Raw genomic sequence first — 22,306 nt, forward strand, 5'->3', positions numbered from 1 at the left:
TAAGTACATTAATTGTTCAGTGTTATCACTTAAAAGCAGCACAATTAATTTGTCATTCTATTAATGTCTATTAATTCTATTAATGTGTGGCTATCATTTAGGTATCTCAAGGTGCTTTCCAAACCATTTATTTTATTTTTATCCTTTGTTGTAGAGGTGAAAAACACATTTCGTAGCAGACTAGAGAGCTTGACATTAGTTTAGAAACAACAAAAAAAATGGTCAAATGCGGCTCAGCATGTTCCATAATTAAACACGTCTGCAAGGACATAGGGCTCTGTTTTCACTTTCTTGCTACAAAAAACTCCTTATTAATCCAAAGCAAATCAAAACAGAATCTTAAAAACCTATCACTTCTCTGAATAAATGGAAGAAAAATTAAGCTTGTTCTTCGAAACACAAAAAAGTATGATTTGTGTTTCATGACTTTGTAGATAGAATCTCAAATCCTAACGAATATGTCATAGACCATTAGTAAGAAGAAGAAAATGGCTATGTATTATACCCAGAAATTGAATGTGGTGGAGAAAGGTTTAGAGACAACTCCATCTGTTCTGACCAAGTTTTGGGTCATCAATATCCCAGGAAATCTCCATGAAGACACATGAATTTTTACGACTAGAAATAACTCTCTAAAGCCACACACACCACCGGGGGAAAGAATTGCACCATAGAACCACAAGTAAGCAGGTATGTACACATCTCACTGGCTGTTCCCTGAGGCCTCCAGTGAATCAGGACCCACTTGCCTCTCAGTACCCACCAGGCTGGTTGTGACCTGATTTCAGGATGGGCAAGAACTGATTCTTCCACCTCTCAGCCTTCTGGGCTCAGATATGATGAATAAAATACATCTTGATTTGCCTCATTTTGACAGGAACAGACACCCAGGGGCTGGATTTTGAGTATTTTGAGAATATCAACAATAATTTTTGTGCTTAAAATTTTAAAACAAAACGTGCTCATGATGCATTATTTCATCTGACCTCATAACAACTCTATGACATACATAGGACTCTATGATTATATCTATAACCAGACTCTTTTTCTGGTTTATTCCAAGAGATAATGATGTAGAGGACATATATTCTGGGTTCTACCTTACATGAGTGCATTCAGGTTTCTAAATTTTATTTCTTCCATATTCAACTTTATAAGGCAGTTTTTCTTTAATATCTCTGTGGTCTGGAGAGCAGGAAAATGACTGTACCTCATTTTGTATCCTTGGGCCTAGATATCTATAGCTATACCTATCTCTATTAGATAGATAGATGGGCTTCCCAGGTAGTGCTAGTGGTGAAGTACCCACCTGCCAACGCAGGAGACATAAGAGATGTGGGTCAAGAAGATCCCCTGGAGGAGGGCATGGCAACTCACTCCAGTATTCTTGCCTGGAGAATCCCATGGACAGAGGAGCCTGGCAGGTTACAGTCCATAGGGTTACAGAGTCAGACATAACTGAAGCCACAACACAGCTTAGAATCAACTTAGGATGCATGCTAATAGATGGATAAAAAGATAGTCAGGCAAAGACATAAGAAATTAAGGCACTGGGGCATACAAATTCGTATTAAATAGTAGATATATATATAAATATGAAATTTCTTACATAAGTGCTTGATTAATAGTCAAATGAAGACCTAGAAATTCTTTCTTTTTAGTTAAGCAAAGTATAACAAGAAGAAAAAAGACATATACTAACATAATAAAGATGGGCTGAAACTGGGTCTCTGAACCACACTTATTTTTGTCAACTGGAATTTAGACCTAGCACCAAGAATAAGAGAGAGAATACCGCATAAATTACTCTGTGTTTAACTAAAAAACATATGTTTTCCTATCCCACTTCAAAACTAATTAAGGCACATATTCATTTTAAATTGAAAATAAACCACAAAAGGTTTAAAACAAATTAATGTACGACATTAAACCATATGGCTTTCTTTTGTGTAACTGTAGTTTGCATATTTAACTATTCATCTAAATGTTTCCTCTTCTTTGAAAATTCTCCACAAGTACACTGTTTTGTTTTTCCCTTGGGTACCATAATGAATTAAGATACATAATGTTACACAGGATATGCATATGTGTGTGTGTGTTTAGTCATATCCAACTCTTTGTGACCCCATGGACTATAGCCCGCCAGGCTCTCTGCCAATGGGATTTTCCATGCAAGAATACTAGAGTGGGGTGCCATTCCCTTCTCCAGGGGATCTTCCCAGCCCAGGGATCAAACCTGGGTCTCCCAGATAGCAGACAGATTCTTTACAGTCTGAGCCACTAGGGAAGCTTAAACATTACATATTCATTCTGCATTTCACAGTTAGAAGATAAAGAATTAACCAACCTCTCCATTGCCCCTGGTATCTACCTGGTATCTTTAAACCGTTAAATTCCTAGTGAGTAGCCATGCTCTTTTGTGCCTATATTACAGAGATGGTCCATAGTCTGTATCACATATCCACAACACAGCTTATAATCAACTCTTGTAAACATAACTCTGGAATCTGAAGTTAGATTTCCAATTATAGATTTCCAGAGACTGCATATAACAGTTTAATGTTTTAGTGTTTTCTGACAAAATATTAAAGAAGAAAGAAATGCCCATATTAAGAAAAATAAAATCTGGAAGAATTACAGAAAAGACCTCACAGGTACTGTTTTTTTTGTTGTTGCTAATACATAAACCAGAGGAACATATAAAAAGAAGTTCTTGCCATTCCAGATTGCAAAGGCTTTAAAAATTACAGAGACTACATATTGATCAAGGACAGATGAATGTTTCATAAATCCTGGAATACCATACAGTAAACATTTCAAAATGTTTCAGGCAGAAAATATTACAAGTGATTAGTACAGAAGGAAAATAAGGGGGCAAGAGGAAAGAAAAGGATGCAAAGGAAAAAAGAAACATAGGCTTGCATCAGCAACTCAACCTTTAATTTTAGGAAATTAAAGTAATTCAGTGCAAAGGAGCCTGACAAGCTGGACGTGCATCTTCGTAGCTGCTCTGATAAATGTACGAAACTTTCAGATGCTCTTCAGCACAAAGTACTATGTTGGATGCAGTTAAAGGAACTGCCAGCATTTCAAAGCCTAAATTGGGAGTTATTGCTGGGCAGACAGTTAACTAGATTGTTAGGAAATCTAAAGTCCGCAAAGAACTAATGTTTGAAAAAAATGCCAAGAATAAGTAGTAACAAAAAAACAGAGTCCCACTATTTTAGTCTGTCTGAGTTGCCATAACCTTTACCACACACTGTGTGTTTCAAACAACAAAAACTTATTTTCTCATAGTTCTGGAGGTTGGTAGTAAGGCTCCAGCATGGGGTTCTGATGAGAGCTTTCTTCCCAGCTTCCAACAGGTCACCGTCTTGCTGTGTCCTCACACGGGAGAGAGAAAGCCCTGTTGTCCTTTTCTCTTCCTAGAAGGGCACCAGTTCCACCAGATCAGGGCTTCATGCTATGACTTCATTTAACCTAATTTAACCTTAATCATCTCCTTAAGGGCCTTATCTCCAGTACAGTCACATGGAGGTGAGGGCTTCAACACATGTATTTCAGAGAGAAACTATTCTGTCCACGCTACCTGCTTCTTGGGTTGAAAGATCAGGTCCCACTACCTTTCTAACCTCACCCTACACCATTCCCTCCATTCTCTATTCCAGAAATTCTGACCACTTGATTTACAATGAGGATACAACCTTTTCATAAAATCTTTAAGGCTTTACCAGTAACCATGATGATTTTTATTAGCTAGCCTTCTCTTGATGTAAATTTCTCTATGTAAAGTTCTATCAGACAACAGAAAAGCTCCACATATCACAATAGGAAAACATTTCATTTTTACTACTGCTCAGCTGGTAAGCCTGTACTCTATAAACCTATTTAGGACTTCAGACTCAAGCTCAAGACCTTAAAGGTAGCGCTTGTATAACAATGTTCACAAGATAGAGCTTCACAGGAAGACCAGTGATTTTCCCTGCAAAGCGGCTTTCATCAAAGGCACATATGTTCCCATCCAACACTGACTGCCTCAGTGAAGTATTCCAGCTGACAGAATTTCAGAGAAAACACAAACTGAGAAACACCTATAACAGGTTTCTCAAAAAATCCAAACATCACTGTGCTATATCCACTATAGTCTATTTCATGCTATTTATTAAAGGCTGATAGAAGAGGAATTTAGCCCTGACTGGCTTAAATTTAGCCCCTCATACTGAGGGTGGTTTTTCCTTTCACTCTTTTATTGCTGACCATGACTAGTCCTAAGAATGTAAGAGAATCCTGACACTAAGAAATTGAATATATTCTGGTCTGGCTTCATTCATCATACTGGTAAATTTGATGCCTCCCTTTAACTCTAATGTATAAACCTACAGGAAAAGGTTAGACTTCATCCACCCAAATCAATCTAGCTAATGACAGTTTTTAATCATTTTTACAGTGTCATTCTATATATTTAAGGGATTGGGAAAAGATACTCTGCCGGAGATGGGCTTGAAGACCGATGTAGTATGAGAGAAAGCTTGGCGCCAATGCATACAGGGGAAAAGAACGCAAAAGAGAATGACTGAGCGGAGACAGTCATAACAGCACAGGAACGCCAAAGATCAGGGACCATACGGCACAGCTGCGAAGTCAAGCAGACACTGGAGTGGACTTGCAGGTTAAGGAGACACATATTATATCCATGGGCTTCTGATGGGTTTAGTAAGGATGTGTATTCCCTACTTAGGAGACTGAGACAAGTGGCAAATACTAGTGCAAAATTTTAGATCAACGGCTGTACAAATCTGGAGAATAAACAGAGGAAAGAGAAGCAAGAACCAGTGTAACTGACAGAAGCATGCAAAAAGACACAAAGGCCCAGCCAATATGGGCAAAATGATTCTTTACATTTATGCGCCTCTGCTACTTCCCAAAATTCCACAAAATAACAGTAAATAGATTTTTAAACCATGATCCTACAAGGACAAACGAAATAGGAGAACAACAAAGAAAACTTTTTAAAGCTGGAAGAACAAGTATTAACTGACTTAGCAGTTAGTTATGATTGAGGATGAGGAACTTGTGAGATTGTGTGTGCCTGTGTGCACACACACACATTCACGCACACACAGCATTTTCGTCCCTCTAATTCTTTGTTCTTCCTAATGGCCCCTCTGCTGTCCTCCCAATGAAATGGTAGCAGTCACTTTTCAAAGGAAGTGCAAAGGCAGCTAAGAACAAAGAAAACAGCATAGCTTTGAGTTTCAAATTAGACATTTTTTAAGCCCATAGCCAAAACAGTCATCATGAAAGCATAGATTTTCTTTGCGAGTGCCAGGCCCCTGAGACAGCAAATGGCTTTTTCTGTTGTTGTTATTCTTATTGTGCTCTGTTTTTAAGGTTAAACCTTAGTTCTTTTTCCAGAAAACATGGGGTCAAAGGAAGGAGCAGTGAAACACAGGTGGGCAGAATAGAAAGAAATATAGGTGAAAAAAGAAACCTAAAATAGGTTTAAAGGGAAATGTGAAAAGAACAGAGAAGTGTATCCTGTCTCCCATCCAGAATTCTGGGACTTGACAGACACATGGGGATAGGAACAACCACAGGACAGATGCAACATTAAAGGGGACTTTCAAGGGTAGAAAAGAGTCAGGGTGGCAGGAGTAGAGAGGTCACCAACTCAGCGAGCTCAGCTACAGAAAACTGAATCTTCCACATTTATTCATGTATCTAAGTTTTAATATCTATTTAAACCCACCACTAAAAACTCAGGTATGGAGAACCAGTGCAGTTTTGCTTTGCTCTGAATTTAAAATTTTCACACATGGAATATCAAAATCCATTCATTTCTAAAGAATTTATTGAACACCTACTATGTTCCTATTATACCAGGGAGAGAGAGTTGAATCGGACAGACAAGATTCCAATCTTCTCGGCTCCCATTTCAGTTGGAGAGACAAGCAATAAGTATATAAAGAAGGAAAGAGTATAATTACAGACCACAATAAAAGGATAATGAGATATAAATAGAGGACAGGGATACTTTAGGCAGACTTTGGAAGAAAGTTCTCATGGCAGGAAACCAGAGAAAAGGGGCGTGAATCATCAATCCTTGATTATTTTCCCAACTTAGAGCTAGGAAGAAAAAAAAAAATGTCCTTCTCGAAGAGTCTCTTCACTCTTGGCATCATCACCTTAGCTCCTTTCCATGCCTGCCTGCCAAACAGCACCCCATGTTCCAAATGTTTTCTTCACCCTCCTCTGAAATCTCAGCATCTCTTTTCTCTTCATTGTGACAGTGAACTACTTTGAAATTCAGTCTGAGCAGACATGGTGATAGAGGCTAGACTTACACCTTTCAGAGAACAAAATGGCAGTTTCACAGGGGCCTTCTGCAGGGAAGGACATGTAAAGAAAAGATCATCAGGCAAAACACTCAGGAATAGATCTTAAAGTTGGCTGACTCCCTTAAATCACTCCTTGTAAGGAGACACTGCTCAGCCTATCAGGAGAGTTGCCTTTGATCTTTCAATAAATTGCTGCCAGTATCACGGTGTTCAATATTTAAGAGACAGACAGAGTACAACGATCCAACAAAGCAAACAGAGAAGAAATACCCAGAGCAGTGGGAGGGTACCAGGGAGAAATAAACATCAAAGAAGCTGCGAAAGATGACATTAGTAGACACATTTAAAACAGAGCCAGAGAAACCATTCCAGGGAAACATCCTTGCACATCACATTTTCTATACTTATGAACTGCACCACTCTGCCACCATTTTAAGAAGGCTGCAAATAAACCAGAATATTCTTTCTGTTGAAATGATTGATAAATGAGCTTTTACCTAGTGACCATGTCACCTAACCAACCGAAGTACAAATCTAGCTTTATATCATCTTATATCAATGAACACTTCTAAGAAAAACAACTTACTTCATCTTCCTCTTTCTCCTGAGAAAAAAACCCTGATCTCCTCTCCATTGATCAGAAGACTATTTGGGTTTCTACCTATATCTGTGTACCTTCAACTGTAATTCTTTGATCCCCAAAAAACATTTTGCCTCTTGAACTGGATTCTTGTTTTTCAGGTTGACAAAACCAAGGAAGGTACTACTATATGGATGAAAAGGTGTTTGTGAAATTAGCAAATGTACTTTGAGAGGTGGTATAGGAGAAGTACACTGTCAATAGGTAGAAAGTAGAGCTACAATAGGAAAGGCACATGCTTTAGGAAGCCTGCTTAAGGGTAGAACTGGCTCCCCACCTCCCGTTGCCAGTAGGACCCATCTCCCGCTGCCGCTGGGACCCCGTGTCATCACGCGCCCCGAGCACGATGCCCCCCAAAAAGGGAGGTGATGGAATTAAACCACCCCCAATCATTGGAAGATTTGGAACCTCCTTGAAAATTGGTATTGTTGGATTACCAAATGTTGGGAAATCTACCTTCTTCAATGTATTAACCAATAGTCAAGCTTCAGCAGAAAACTTCCCATTTTGCACTATTGATCCGAATGAGAGCAGAGTACCTGTGCCTGATGAAAGATTTGACTTTCTTTGCCAGTACCACAAACCAGCAAGCAAAATTCCTGCTTTTCTAAATGTGGTGGATATTGCTGGCCTTGTGAAAGGAGCTCACAATGGGCAAGGCCTGGGGAATGCCTTTTTATCTCACATTAGTGCCTGTGATGGAATCTTTCATTTAACACGTGCTTTTGAAGATGATGATATCACACATGTTGAAGGAAGTGTAGATCCTGTTCGAGATATAGAAATAATACATGAAGAGCTTCAGCTTAAAGATGAGGAAATGATTGGGCCCATTATAGATAAACTAGAGAAAGTGGCTGTGAGAGGTGGAGATAAAAAACTAAAACCTGAATATGACATAATGTGCAAAGTCAAATCCTGGGTTATAGATCAGAAGAAACCTGTTCAATTCTATCATAATTGGAATGACAAAGAGATTGAAGTATTGAATAAACACTTATTTCTGACTTCAAAGCCAATGGTCTACTTGGTTAATCTTTCCAAAAAAGACTACATTAGAAAGAAAAACAAATGGTTGATAAAAATTAAAGAGTGGGTGGACAAGTATGACCCAGGTGCCTTGGTCATCCCTTTTAGTGGGGCCTTGGAGCTCAGGTTGCAAGAATTGAGTGCTGAGGAGAGACAGAAGTATCTGGAAGCGAACATGACACAAAGCGCTTTGCCAAAGATCATTAAGGCTGGGTTTGCAGCACTCCAACTAGAATACTTTTTCACTGCAGGCCCAGATGAAGTGCGTGCATGGACCATCAGGAAAGGGACAAAGGCTCCTCAAGCTGCAGGAAAGATTCACACAGATTTTGAAAAAGGATTCATTATGGCTGAAGTAATGAAATACGAAGATTTTAAAGAGGAAGGTTCTGAAAATGCAGTCAAGGCTGCTGGAAAGTACAGACAACAAGGCAGAAATTATATTGTTGAAGATGGAGATATTATCTTTTTCAAATTTAATACACCTCAGCAACCGAAGAAGAAATAAATTTTAATTATTGCTCAGATAAATGTACAACTCCCAAAAGGCATATACTTTTTTTTTTAATTAAAATTTCTGAAAACTGAAAGGGCAGGTAAAGTTGGGGTGATGGGAATCTCCTACAAACAATTATTTTTATTTGTTTTAAAATTAAAATACTGTGTACCTCCAATGAGATGCAAGTTCACCAAATGTGAACAGCTTTGCTTTTCACGTGATTAAGACCCTACTCCAAATTGTAGAAGCTTTTCAGGAACCATATTACTCTCATGATACTTCATTAATCTCAATCATGTATGCCAAGCCTGACACATTTGAAAGTGAGGACAATGTGGCTTGCTCCTTTTTGAATCTACAGATAATGCATGTTTTACAGTACTCCAGATGTCTACACTCAATAAAACATTTGACAAAACCAAAAAAAAAAAAAAAAGGGTAGAACTGGTAGATTGTCAATAGTTAAAGAGAGTGCAAAGTCACGTGTTTTATTTACATATGTGTATGTTTTTACATTCCAATCCCAAAGAAAGGCAATGCCAAAGAATGCTCAAACTACTGCACAATTGCACTCATCTCACGCGCTAGTAAAGTAACGCTCAAAATTCTCCAAGCCAGGCTTCAGCAATACATGAACCATGAACTTCCAGATGGTCAAACTGTTTTTAGAAAAGGCAGAGGAACCAGAGATCAAATTGCCAACATCTGCTGGATCATGGAAAAAGCAAGAGAGTTCCAGAAAACATCTATTTCTGCTCTATTGACTATGCCAAAGCCTTTGACTGTGTGGATCACAATAAACTGTGGAAAATTCTTCAAGAGATGGGAGTACCAGACCACTTGACTTGCCTCTTGAGAAATCTGTATGCAGCAACATAGGAAGCAACAGTTAGAACTGGATATGGAACAACAAAGTGAAAGTGAAGTCGCTCAGTCATGTCCGACTCTTTGCGACCCCATGGACTGTAGCCTACCAAGCTCCTCTATCCATGGGATTTTCCAGGCAACAGTACTGGAGTGGATTGCCATTTCCTTCTCCAGAGGATCTTCCCAACCCAGGGATCAAACCCGGGTCTCCCGCACTGTAGACAGACGCTTTACCATCTGAGCCACCAGGGAAGTCATGGAACAACAGACTGGATCCAAATAGGAAAAGGAGTATGTCAAGGCTGTATATTGTCACCCTGCTTATTTAACATATATGCAGAGTACATCATGAGAAATGCTGGGCTGGAAGAAGCACAAGCTGGAATCAAGATTGCCAGGAGAAATATCAATCACCTCAGATATGCAGATGACACCACCCTTATAGAAGAAAGTGAAGAGGATCTGAAAAACCTCTTGATGAAAGTGAAAGAGGAGAGTGAAAAAGTTGGCTTTAAAGCTCAACATTCAGAAAACGAAGATCATGGGATCTGGTCCCATCACTTCATGGGAAATAGATGGGGAAACAGTGGAAACAGTGTCAGACTTTATTTTGGGGGGCTCCAAAATCACTGCAGATGGTGACTGCAGCCATGAAATTAAAAAATGCTTACTCCTTGGAAGAAAAGTTATGACCAACCTAGATAGCATATTGAAAAGCAGAGACATTACTTTGCCGACTAAGGTCCGTCTAGTCAAGGCTATGGTTTTCCCTGTGGTCATATATGGATGTGAGAGTTGGACTGTGAAGAAGGCAGAGCACCGAAGAATTGATGCTTTTGAACTACGGTGTTAGAGAAGACTCTTGAGAGTCCCTTGGACTGCAAGGAGATCCAACCAGTCCATTCTAAAGGAGATCAGCCCTGGCATTTCTTTGGAAGAAATGATACTAAAGCTGAAACTCCAGTACTTTGGCCACCTCATGCGAAGAGTTGACTCATTGGAAAAGACTCTGATGATGGGAGGGATTGGGGGCCCAAGGAGAAGGGGACGACAGAGGATAAGATGGCTGGATGGCATCACTGACTCGATGGGCATGAATCTGAGTCAACTCCAGGAGTTGCTGATGGACAGGGAGGCCTGGCGTGCTGCAATTCATGGGGTCGCAAAGAGTCGGACATGACTGAGTGACTGAACTAAACTGAGCATGTTTATAGGGGCCAGTAGAAAGATAGATGGACAACACAGGAAAAAAGAAGGGAAAAAAACTGGAGGAAAGAAAACACCAAGAGACAAAATAAATCTATGTCCATATCCTAGACCACTTCACAGAACTCTAGGTTCATACTGAATACTGCCCACTAGACACGACAAATGACCATGCACAACTTAGCTTCATAGTCTCTAACACCAAAAGGCTAAAAGTGAATCCTCACCTTAACTTTCTCTCAAACCCTCACATTTTGCTGGCACTAACCAACTGTCCAGAATCTAACCACCATGACCATCTTCTCTCACCTTAACTATTAACCTGTCTGCCCACTTCCATCCTTGTCCCTTACAGTCCATTTTCCATGCAGCAGCCAAATTTATCTTCATTAATTATAAGACAAATCATGCCATTCTTTGGCCCCAAACTTTCAAAAGTAACACCATCTAAGTCAGAAGAAAAGCTACTACGTTGGCCTGTAGTAACTGTGTGTTTTACTCACCTCATCTCTCACCCCTTACCCTCCTCTAGCCTGCCTTTGTCAGAAAGGGGTCAGGAATGAAAAGAATGTATGTCTGCTATAACTGTCCTTTCTTTTTCAAAGAAATAAAAGGAGGGCCAACGGTTGAGATGAAAAACACTGGTCATAGGTTTAAAGAAGTGGGAAGAAAACATATTGCAAGTTGCATAAGAATAGCTACTCTGCAAACATGAGCAGGAGATGACCTGAAATAAGTAAGGATTCCTAAGGCTGTGAACCATGCATTTTAGTGGTGCCTGTTCACAGGGATGTGTGGTTTATTCCAGCCAGTACTCAGCAATCCTGGAAGAGGAGCAAAAGAGACAGACAAATCCAGGTTGGGAATTATTTAGGTACAGTGGAATCTAGAGTGCCTGTGTGTGTAATAGTGGGAGGGGCACAGAGAAGTGATGTTGTTCTCCAGACTGGGCCTCCCCTGGGAAGGGAGCTGGGGAAACTCACCTACTATGAAGGTCTTTTGAAGCCTTTTCCAAGGAATTTTACAAACACATAAGCAGTGTAGTATAGGAAAAGTTCCTGATGTCTTAGCTTCCACCCCAAAGTCTCATTGAAACAGTTAACACTAGATCTGTCATCTTTGCTAAAGTCTAACCAGAAGCATGAGCTTAAGCTTCCTTCCTTTAATTCATTTTAAACCTGTAAGGTTCCCAATTTAGACTTCCACAGATTAAGAGTTTTGGGGGTTGTTAAACATAAATTCAACTTGAAAGAAGATAGGAGCTAAAAGCGTAGTTCCAGAGCTAGCGTCAAAGAGAATTTTTTAATTCTAGCAGTTGAACTCCAAGGGAGGCCTACCTCAGTCATCACAATTTTTGTAAAAATTAACAACAGCAACAACAAATATATAGGTAAGAAGCAGTCACTTGGGAACTAACTGGATTAGAAAGTGTCCCAAAGAAAAGTCTCTTGGAGCATTCCAAAGCAATACTTAAATCCATGCCTAAAGGTCTTTGACAAACATAGTCAGTGTGTTAAAAAGCAAACACATTTCTTTCCCAACAAAGATCTGTAGAGTCAAGGATATGGTCTATCCAGTAATCATGTATGGTTGTTAGAGCTGGACCATAAAGAAGGCAGAGCACCAAAGAATAGATGCTTTCGAACTGTGATGATGGAAAAGGCTCTTGAGACACCATCCCCAAGAGAAAGAAAAGTAAAAAGGCAAACAGTTGTCTGAGGAGGCCTTACAAATAGCTCTGAAAAGAAGAGAAGCTAAAGGCAAATGAAAAAAGGAAAGATATACCCGTCTGAATGCAGCATTCCAAAGAATATCAAGGAGAGATAAGAAAGTCTCCTCAGTGATCAATGCAAAGAAATAGAGGAAAACAATAGAATGGGAAAGACTAGACATCTCCTCAAGAAAATTAGAGATACAAAGGAATATTCCATGCAAAGATGGGAACAATAAAGGCCAGAAACTGTATGGGCCTAACAGAAGCAGAAGATATTAAGATGTGGCAAGAATGCACAGGAGAACTATACAAAAAAGATCTTCATGACCTAGATAACCATGATGGTATGATCACTCACCTAGAGCCAGACATCCTGGAATGTGAAGTCAAGTGGGCCTTAGGAAGCATCACTATGAACAAAGCTAGTGGAGGTGATGCAATTCCAGTGGAGCTATTTCAAATCCTGAAAGATGATGCTATGAAAGTGCTACACTCAATATGCCAGCAAATTTGGAAAACTCAGCAGTGGCCACAGGACTGGAAAAGGTCAGTTTTCATTCCAATCCCAAAGAAAGGTAATACCAAAGAATGCTCAAACTACCACACAATTGCACTTATCTCACACACTAGCAAAGGAATGCTCAAAATTCCCCAAGCCAGGCTTCAATAGTACATGAACTGTGAACTTCCGGATGTTCAAGCTGGATTAAGATAATGCAGAGGAACCAGAGTTCAAATTCAACATCAGTTGAATCATAGAAAAAGCAAGAAAGTTCCAGAAAAACATTACTGTTGCTTTATTGACTACACCAAATCCTTTGACTGTGTAGATCACAACAAACTGTGGAAAATTCTTCAAGAGATGGGAATACCAGACCACCTGACCTGCCTCCTGAGAAATCTGTATGCAGGACAAGAAGCAACAGTAAGAACTGGTCATGGAACAATAGACTGGTTGCAAATTGGGAAGGAGTACATCAAGGCTGTATATTGTCACCATGCTTATTTAACTTATATACAGAGCAAATTATGCAAAATGCCAGGCTGGATGAAGCACAAGCTGGAATCAAGATTGCTGGGAGAAAAATCAATAACCTCAAATATGCAGATGACACCATCTGCGAAGAGGAACTAAAAGCTTACAGAAACTAAAGAGCCTCTTGATAAAAGTGAAAGAGGAGAGTGAAAAAGCTGGCTTAAAATTCAGCATTCAAAAACCTAAGATCACGGCATCCAGTCCCATTACTTCATGGCAGATAGATGGGAAAACAATGGAAACAATAACAGACTTTATTTTCTTGGACTGCAAAATCACTGCAGATGGTGACCAGCCATGAACTTAAAAGATGCTTGCTCTTTGGAAGAAAAGCTATGATAAACCTAGACAGAATATTAAAAGCAGATACATTACTTTGCTGACAAAGGTCCATCTAGTCAAAGATATGGTTTTTCCAGTAGTCACGTATGGATGTGAGAGTTGGACCATAATGAAAGCTGAACACCAAAGAACTGATGCTTTTGAACTATGGTGTAGAAGAAGACCTTTGAGAGTCCTTGGACTTCAAGGAGATCAAAGCAATCAATCATAAAGGAAATCAGTCTTGAATATTCATTAGAAAGACCATTGCTGAAGGTGAAGCTCCAATAATTTGGCCACCTGATACGAATTACTGACTCATTGGAAAAGACCCTGATGCTGGGAAAAATTGAAGGCAGGAGGAGAAGGGGACACCAGAGGATGAGATGGTTGGATGGCATCACCAACTCAATGGACATGAGTTTGAGCACTCTCCAGGTGTTGGTGATGGACAGAGAAGCCTGGCATGCTGCAGTCCATGGGGTGGCAAAGATTCACACATGACTTGGTGACTGAACAACAACAAAGGTCTTTGTGGATGACTTTTATCTTAACATGTTCTAAATATAGTCATCTTTGAATTTGTTAGTCTTTCAATACATAGGGGGAAAAAATCTAACTATTTTATCTCCATCAAAATTTAAATCATATGTTCATTGACCCTTGATACTACATGTGTAAGGATCATTAAGTCCTCAATGTTTCTCTATAGCAGAGCACCACTTTCCCTTTAAAGCAACACCCTGCCCCAGGCAATATACACAATCATGGAAATCAAAACTAAATTTATTTAAAGGTCCCAAAGTATCTTATTGTCATCAGTAAATAAAATTCTCCCCTGACTGGGAAAGGGGAGAACAGCTCCAGAAGGAGGGGATATGACTGATTCAAGTTGTTGTATGGCAGAAACCAACTCAACATTATAAAACAAATATCCTCCAACTAAATATAAAATACAATCCTCCCCTGACTAACATACCTGTTCTTAGAAAGCAGACTTTCATTAAAAGCTTCTCTCAAAATCATTTTTTTGTCTTCTACTTTGTAACATGAAAGGAAACCCCATGCATATATAATAACCAAATATGTATTTTCTTGAAATTGAAAGTGGAATCCAAAGCCACACTTCTAAATTTTATCACTTCTAACCTAGTGGACATTTCTAACAAATGACCTGCAAATCCCTCACACTCAGCATCTCCAAAATGAACTGCCCTCTTGTCCCAGTATTACCTGCCCCTTCTTTCCCACCTTAGAAAGAGCTTTGTCATTCTCTTATCGGAATTAGCCAGAAATCTACAAGTCCTTTTGAACTCTTCTTTCTACTCTCACTCATTCATTCATTCACCAAAACAACTTAAATGTTTCAGGAACTGTACATCAGTTCAGTTCAGTCGCTCAGTCATGTGGACTCTTTGCAACGCCATGGACTGCAGCATGCCAGGAATTTTACATACAATCCCTTATTTAGCATTTCAAATGACTCTGTATGTAGGGCCTATTATCTCCATTTTATAGATGACAGTTTAGATAGTTAATGCAATTTCTTAATAAAAGATAAAAAATGAACCTAGATTTGTCTGATTCCAAAGTTCAAGGTCTTTTTATAAGCCAAACTGCCTATGCTAGACCATGGGCAACTATGGGCCATGTGCCAACTCTGGCCATCTATATCTGTTTAAAGTTTTATTAGAATGTAGCAGGCTCGTTTGTTTGTATGCTTTCTATGGCTGCTTTAGCACTACAACAGCAAAGATGAGTAGTTTCAAAAGAGACATTAGCCTGTGAAGCCTAAGACAATTATCTGGCCCTTTATAAAAAATAGAAGATTTGCCAGTTCTAAGCTGTATCATCCATCCTATCTCTACCAACTCAGTTTATGTCTTCCTGGATTACTCCAAGAGCACCCTAACTGGTTTCTTTGCCCACAGCCTGCATCTCCTTCAATCTATCTTCCACACTGAACAATAAAATCCTTATTTATCTTATAACCATCAGCAAAAATGACAAAATCCTTCTCAAACTATACAAGGCCTTTGGCATCTTGGTACCGTTCTTCCTCACCTTCCTCCTACTTTCCATTCAAGCTAAAGTGAAATACGCAGAGAACAGCAGATAGATCAACTCAGTTCATTCCTGTGTTTTTTCACATAAGTTCCCTTTCCCTGGAAAGTACCTTAGTCTTGCCTCATTTACCTACTTGCTTTTGCATCCTGAGCTCAAGAGTCAATTCCTCCTAGAAACCTTCCTGGACTCCTCAAGCTAAACTAGGTGAACATTTTTTTATTAATTTTTTTCAACATATGTTCAATGAGCACATCTACCAACTGCTGCTGCTGCCAAGTCACTTCAGTCGTGTCTGACTCTGTGTGACCCCACAGACGGCAGCCCACCAGGCTCCCCCGTCCCTGGGATTCTCCAGGCAAGAACACTGGAGTGGGTTGCCATTTTCTTCTCCAATGCATGAAAGTGAAAAGTGAAAGTGAAGTCGCTCAGTCGTGTCCGACTCCTAGCGACCCCATGGACTGCAGCCTACCAGGCTCCTCCATCCATGGGATTTTCCAGGCAAGAGTACTGGAGTGGGGTGCCATTGCCTTCTCCGCATCTACCAACTAGGGCTTCCCTATTGACTCAGACAGTAAAGAATCTGACTGCAATGCAGGAGACCTGGATGCAATACCTGGGATGGAAGATCCTCTGGAGAAAGGAATTGCTATCCACCCCAGTACTCCTGCCTGGAGAATTCCAAGGACAGAGGAGCCTGGTCAGCTATGGTCCACAGTGTTGCAAAGAGTCAGACATAACTGAGCAACAAATAATTTCACTTTCATCAACTAGGCACAATACTTTGTACTAAACACATGCCAAACAGGACAATTTTCAAACAGTTTTCAAACTACTGGACTGTACATCTGAAACTAATAAACCATAAAAAAGGTGCCCATAACTGGGAGTTGGTGATGGACAGGGAGGCCTGGCGTGCTGCGATTCATGGGGTCACAAAGTGTCGGACACGACTGAGCGACTGAACTGAACTGAACCCTGAACTTTGGGCTCCACAAAATATGTTTCTTCATGGGATATTAAGCTCATTAAAGAAAAGGGAAGAAAAAAGTATTTTTACAAGCAAGGGTAAACCAGATAGAAAGAACTGACCCAGTTTCCAAAATAAACATTAAGCTTAAAGCTCTCTCCATCTGGCTAAACTAAAACCAGAAATGAAAATCAGCATGTCCACACTCTATGTCCTAACTATACCACAATAGTAAAGAAAAAAATTTAACATATAACTTATTATTATATCTGTGTCACCTAAAGTCTCATGTTAAGATTTATAGACAAATTTTTTTAATTTTTTGGAGAAGTATAACAACTCTTAACCCTTTTAAAAGGTTAACAACTTTTAACCCTGCCTAGATATTCAGACCAAATATCCCTGAGTCCCCACTGGGCATTCTCCCTGGGTCCATTCCTTTACCCTGAGGCAAACATCTTTCAGTCTTCCAAGCTGCCTACCTTCTATAGGGTAAAACGCTGTTATTTCCAAAAGCTTAATTTCTTTTCTCCATAATATCCCTTGGCAGTCTTCCCTCTCAACTCATTACTGAATATATTCTGTACAAGACATATCATACTCTCTATAAAACGAAGTATGCACTGTACATGAAAAGTCCTAAACTTTTAAGTGACACCTCTTCTTTTTCCATATTAACCTCATCTCCAATAACCAGTCCAAGTCTAAGTACAGGGTCATAACTATACTAACCAAACCTCAGATATATCGAATGTCAGTACTGAAAGAGACCTTAAAAGTTATTTATTTCAATTTCTGCATTCTGCACTTGAAAAAATTAAAATCCAAAGAGATCCAAAGCCATCCAAGGTCACATAGACCTTTGCTCCAGCTTATTCTATTAATATATTTTTACAGTCTCTGAGTCTCACCATCTTGCATTTATTTCTGTTTCCTATGGAGCAGGGTAAGTACAACATCACACTCTCAGATTGGCTTTTATCTAAACTCCACTGAGTGTGCTAAATAAGCCCACGTACTAGAGAATATGTGTGGCATCTGTCTCCTCTGCATGACGCTGAGTGACCAGTGTGTAACTAACTGCTCCCAGGTCTCTCTTAACTACCCTCGTGGCGATCTGAATTTCCTGTCATACATATCTCACTGGCAGATGGTCCTGCTAGTCTTCTAAATGTGTTAAACCATTTGCATGATGCATTATAAACCATACCAGTCAATTATAGAAAGTTCTTAGACTGTTGGAGCTATCATCAACTACAGACCATTGAAAAATTACAGTAGCATCGTTATGACTGGGTTTCCTCTCTTCCAGTTAAACCCAGGCAGTTTTCACATTTGTAGTTTTTGTTCTGCTTTGTTTTACTTTTAAAGACTTACTTTGTATGGCATCCTACCAGGACAGATTCTGATCATTATAGACTCCATGAGTCAGGCTGCTTCAATTGGCAACTAAGCAGGCAACAATGGAAAACGTGAAAACTGTTTTTAAATAAAATAAATACCCAAGTATTTATAGACCTTTGAAATAGGCTGTTAACATGTTTGCTAACATGTATAATATTTTATAATATATTAAAACAAAACAAAGCAAATGAAAAGAAAATTTTGGTTGAACATAATTTATGGCGAAAGTTATATAAAACATTCTTATTTTATGTTTCTTTTTTTATAAAGCTGTAATGAAAAACACAAGTGTATAGTTTTTTACAATGGTTAGAATAAGCTAAAATGCAATTTATGTGATTATTTAGTAATGAAGCAAGAGCTAAGCAATTGTTTTCTCGATACTTCTGTCAGGGGGAGTGTGTAATTTCCTCGGTTCTGTCTCGCCACAGCAAAAATTTGAAGCGACAGACAAACCAGTGTTACAGCTCCATGTTACAGCTCAGTTTTATTCGGCAAGCAAAGGAAAACACATCCTTGAGGCATGTGGGCGGGCTGACCCAAAAGATGCAAAGAGAAGAGAAGCCCCGGCTCAATTTTGGCTCCTCTTTTTATGTTTTTCTCCTTCCCCTGAGCCTGCCCTATGTAAACTGGGTTGCCAGGAGGGCTGTTTGTTTTACCTGAGGTCCTCAGACCTTCCTTTGTTCTATTTTCACAGACTTTTCCCTTCTTTCTTTTAGCCACCATCATTTTGGACTCCTTTTTTCTATTCTAACTACCTAACACATCTTTAAAAGAGGATTCATAAAAATATTAAGGCAAAAAGGATAACTATATCAGAAAATTTTGTAACTCATATTCCTTTGTTTAATAGCAACCAAAACAAGTCATCAGCATATGAAGGTGTTTTCTGAATAGAAAAGCAAAATTAGTCTGCTAATCTCCTGAAAAAAGAAAGTTATTAGGGGCTCAATAATAAGATTCAATGAATGAAATGGAATAGAAAGCATTTTAGGAAGGCATCATTAAGTATTTACTGAGCAAACTGGCAGACATTACCCACATCTTGATCTAAAAAAGAAAAGGTATGCTACTCTTCACAACTACTGCAGAACTAAACTTTGAAAATTCTCTTTTTCACAAAAGCCCTTTAGTGGTGATTAGTGACTATTAGCAGAGTAGTTAGGTTCATTCATGATTAGACAGAGGAATGAGGAGGGGCTGACTGTCCTGGGGTAGTAATGGCTGCTTCCAGAACCAAGCGGGTGCACTCAAGGCATAGAGCATAGAAGAAAAGATAAATCTGAGAAAAAGAACACATGATAATAGACCTATGTAAGAAACAACCCTTCCAGATCTGGAATCTGAGCAGAAGCAAATGTAGGCACACTAAATTTAAGCCTAAGAAATCCCTAGGTAGCAGAAAAGAGAAATACCCTGGGACACTGCTGACGCAGAAGGTATCAAGAGGAAACAGAAGGTGCCTGGGGTTGAAGGGAGGCCATGGTCAAAAACTGTGATATCAACAAGGAGAATCTTGAGTGTGGTCCAGGACAGAGTTCACACAATTCAGCATCAGGGAGAAAGAACTGAGGAGTCTGAGAAGACAGGCCGTTAAAGAAAAGAAGGAAAAAAAAAAAAAGAAGAAGAAGGTTCCGAAAGGCTCTAGGAACTGGAATTGCTGCCATTTAAATTTTTAAACTTTGCTGGAAGGCATGAAAGTTTCAGGTGGCTTTCTCCAGAAAAAAAGAATCTATCATTTACAAGCAGTGATTACTTTCTCAACAGAAAATAGGCAGTTGGTATCTCCATCAACCTTCTGAAAAACGTCTTTCTCAGTTATTGAGTTATAAGGTTACAGGTGGTGCTTCTCAAGCAGCCAGCACAGATTGACTGGAATCCTAGCACAACTGAAAGCACAGACCTGTTTTTTATCTCCTTCCTCCCCTTGTCCATCACACACACACACACACACACACACACACACACACACACACACACAGACACACACACGCGCGCGCACTATCTCTGGATAAGTCTGAGGCTGATAACACTTCTTAGGTTCTAAAAACACTTCCTAGGTTTCCTCTGTTTTCCTTGGTGCTGTCACAGGAAGATAATTATATTGGAAAAAAATTATATTAAGAACACAAATAGCTGCAACAGCCACATTTGGCTGATATTTTGTACACATGTGTCTAATAAGATTTGGAATTATGGGAAGTTTCTGTAACACTTCATGGCACTTAACAGTTTTCAATCATCTTCTTGGGTTGCTTCAAAGGAAGCATTCCATGAAATTACCAAGGACCCAAGGACTAAGAAGGAAATTAAAAGGCATCTCCTTGGAACACTCCGGCTACAGAAGATGGATTTTTTCAGAGGCATAAAAAGAAAACCAAATTCAAAAGATATCAGAAATTGGTTTATTCGGGTTTGAAAGGAGATATAGCAGAAACTCAAGAAGGGAAAGGATCCACTTTTTGCCCAGATCATCTTGAAATCAAGACAGGAACTGAAGAGAAGGAGACAGGAGAAAGAAATGTTGATATAGCAATATAATTGGCTATACATGAAGTAGGGAAGAAGGAGGCCAACAGCGAACTAAATGACGTTTTGAAAACTCAAATGAATCTATGTGAAAATGTCTAGAGGTGGTAGTTTCAAGCAGCCAGCACAGACTGACTGGAATCCTAGCACAACTGAAAGCATAAACCTATTTTTTATCTCCTTCCTCCCCTTGTCCATCTCACACACACACACACACACACATACACACGCACGCGTGTACTATCTCTGGTAAAAAACAAAAACTACAGTGGGAGAAATGGTTGTTGGTGACTCTACTGCCTCGCCTCTCAGAACTCATTATCAGGCCACATAAGAAACTTCAGGCTGGGACACCCCATGGACAGAAGAGCCTGGCAGGCGACAGTCCTCGGACAGGACTTAACAACGAAACGACAACAGCAACAATCCGCTGAAGCAGCTGCTGCACTACCACGGGCAGACAACGCAGGCAAGCTCACCAGGCTTTCACAAAGGAATCACGGCTGCAATTCAAAGTGTGCTTTCCTCTGGCATGTGTGTTCATCAGAGATCCAAATGGGGTGCAATCAAGGACTGGAAATTTTCATTACGATCATCAGGGACATCTTCAACTTCATTCACCATACAACACATTTTGATTGGGCACAGCATTAAGAACTGTCTAGAAGTTGAGTATATAGAGACCAAAAAAAAAAAAAAGCAGACAAAGGCCATACTGTCATGGAGCTTACATTCTGAAGAAAAGGAAAACAGAGTAAAAATGGTTTCAGGCCTTGTAGGTACAATAAAGAAAAGATTAAAGGGAAGAGAACAAGAGTGACTGGCATTGCAGTGGGTAGCATTGAGAAGAATTTCTGGAGAGGTGGTTTGATTGGAGACCTGCCTGAACTGAGGCATAAGCCAGGGGAAGGGTTTATAAGCAGTGGGGGAAGCAGTACAAGGAACCTGAGACGGTACTATTTTCTGATGTGTACAGCAATATGGTTGGCATGGATTGAGTAGGATAAGCAAGAGTGGGAATGGTAAGAAGTGAGGTGAGTGAGGCAGGTGAGGGCCAGACCATTAAAGCTTTGATTGAAGGGGTGGGAGATCAGGATTTTATTTGACATGCAATGTAAAACACTGGAAGACTCTGAACACAGGAACAATGTGTTCTTACTTTCTGAGCAGAGATTATGAGTCAAGGGTCAAAATAGAAGCAACATATAGGAGATTATTAGTTTATCTTGGATGGTGAGCTACAGAAGTGGGGAGAAATAATCAAATACACTTTAATGGTAAAGTCAACAAGAGTTGTTGTGAATAGATGTAATACATAAGAAAAACATGAATCTAAGATAATTCCCAGGTTTGGGGGTCTGAGAAACAAAGTGAATAATGGTGTCCTTCAGCTCTACATAGATTTTATTTTTCTGTTATTGTCTTGTTGAAAAATTAAACTACGCTAATATGCCTACTCTGAAAAATAGTTTGACAAGTTCTTTTATAAAAATAGAACACTATTTGTCCAAGAAATTTCTTTTCTGGATATTTATCCCAGAGAACTGAAAAGTTATGTCCAAACAAAAAACTATACACAAACAAGGTATGCTATTCTCCACAACTGCTTCAGAACTAAACTTTGAAAATGTTCTTTTCACAAAAGCCCTTTAGCAATGAATTTAGTGAATTTATTTATTATAATAATCA

General features: G+C 39.4%; 2 protein-coding genes across 2 annotated transcripts in view; one reads left to right on the forward strand and one right to left on the reverse strand.

The window, feature by feature from the left end:
- Window positions 1-22,306, reverse strand: part of KCNH5 (potassium voltage-gated channel subfamily H member 5) — a 401,757-nt gene that overhangs the window by 283,955 nt on the left and 95,496 nt on the right. The window lies entirely within an intron of this gene.
- Window positions 7,261-8,597, forward strand: LOC114115876 (obg-like ATPase 1). The gene has a single exon (XM_042252590.2). The coding sequence runs from the start codon at window positions 7,325-7,327 to the stop codon at window positions 8,513-8,515; it is 1,191 nt and encodes a 396-aa protein (XP_042108524.1). The 5' UTR covers window positions 7,261-7,324; the 3' UTR covers window positions 8,516-8,597.

This window comes from Ovis aries, chromosome 7, assembly GCF_016772045.2.
Source record: "Ovis aries strain OAR_USU_Benz2616 breed Rambouillet chromosome 7, ARS-UI_Ramb_v3.0, whole genome shotgun sequence".
In the NCBI taxonomy this organism is placed as follows: Eukaryota; Metazoa; Chordata; class Mammalia; order Artiodactyla; family Bovidae; genus Ovis; species Ovis aries.

Coding starts and splice junctions, on each gene's coding strand:
- LOC114115876 (XM_042252590.2), top strand. CDS start 7,325: ATGCCCCCCAAAAAGGGAGGTGATGGAATTAAACCACCCCCAATCATT.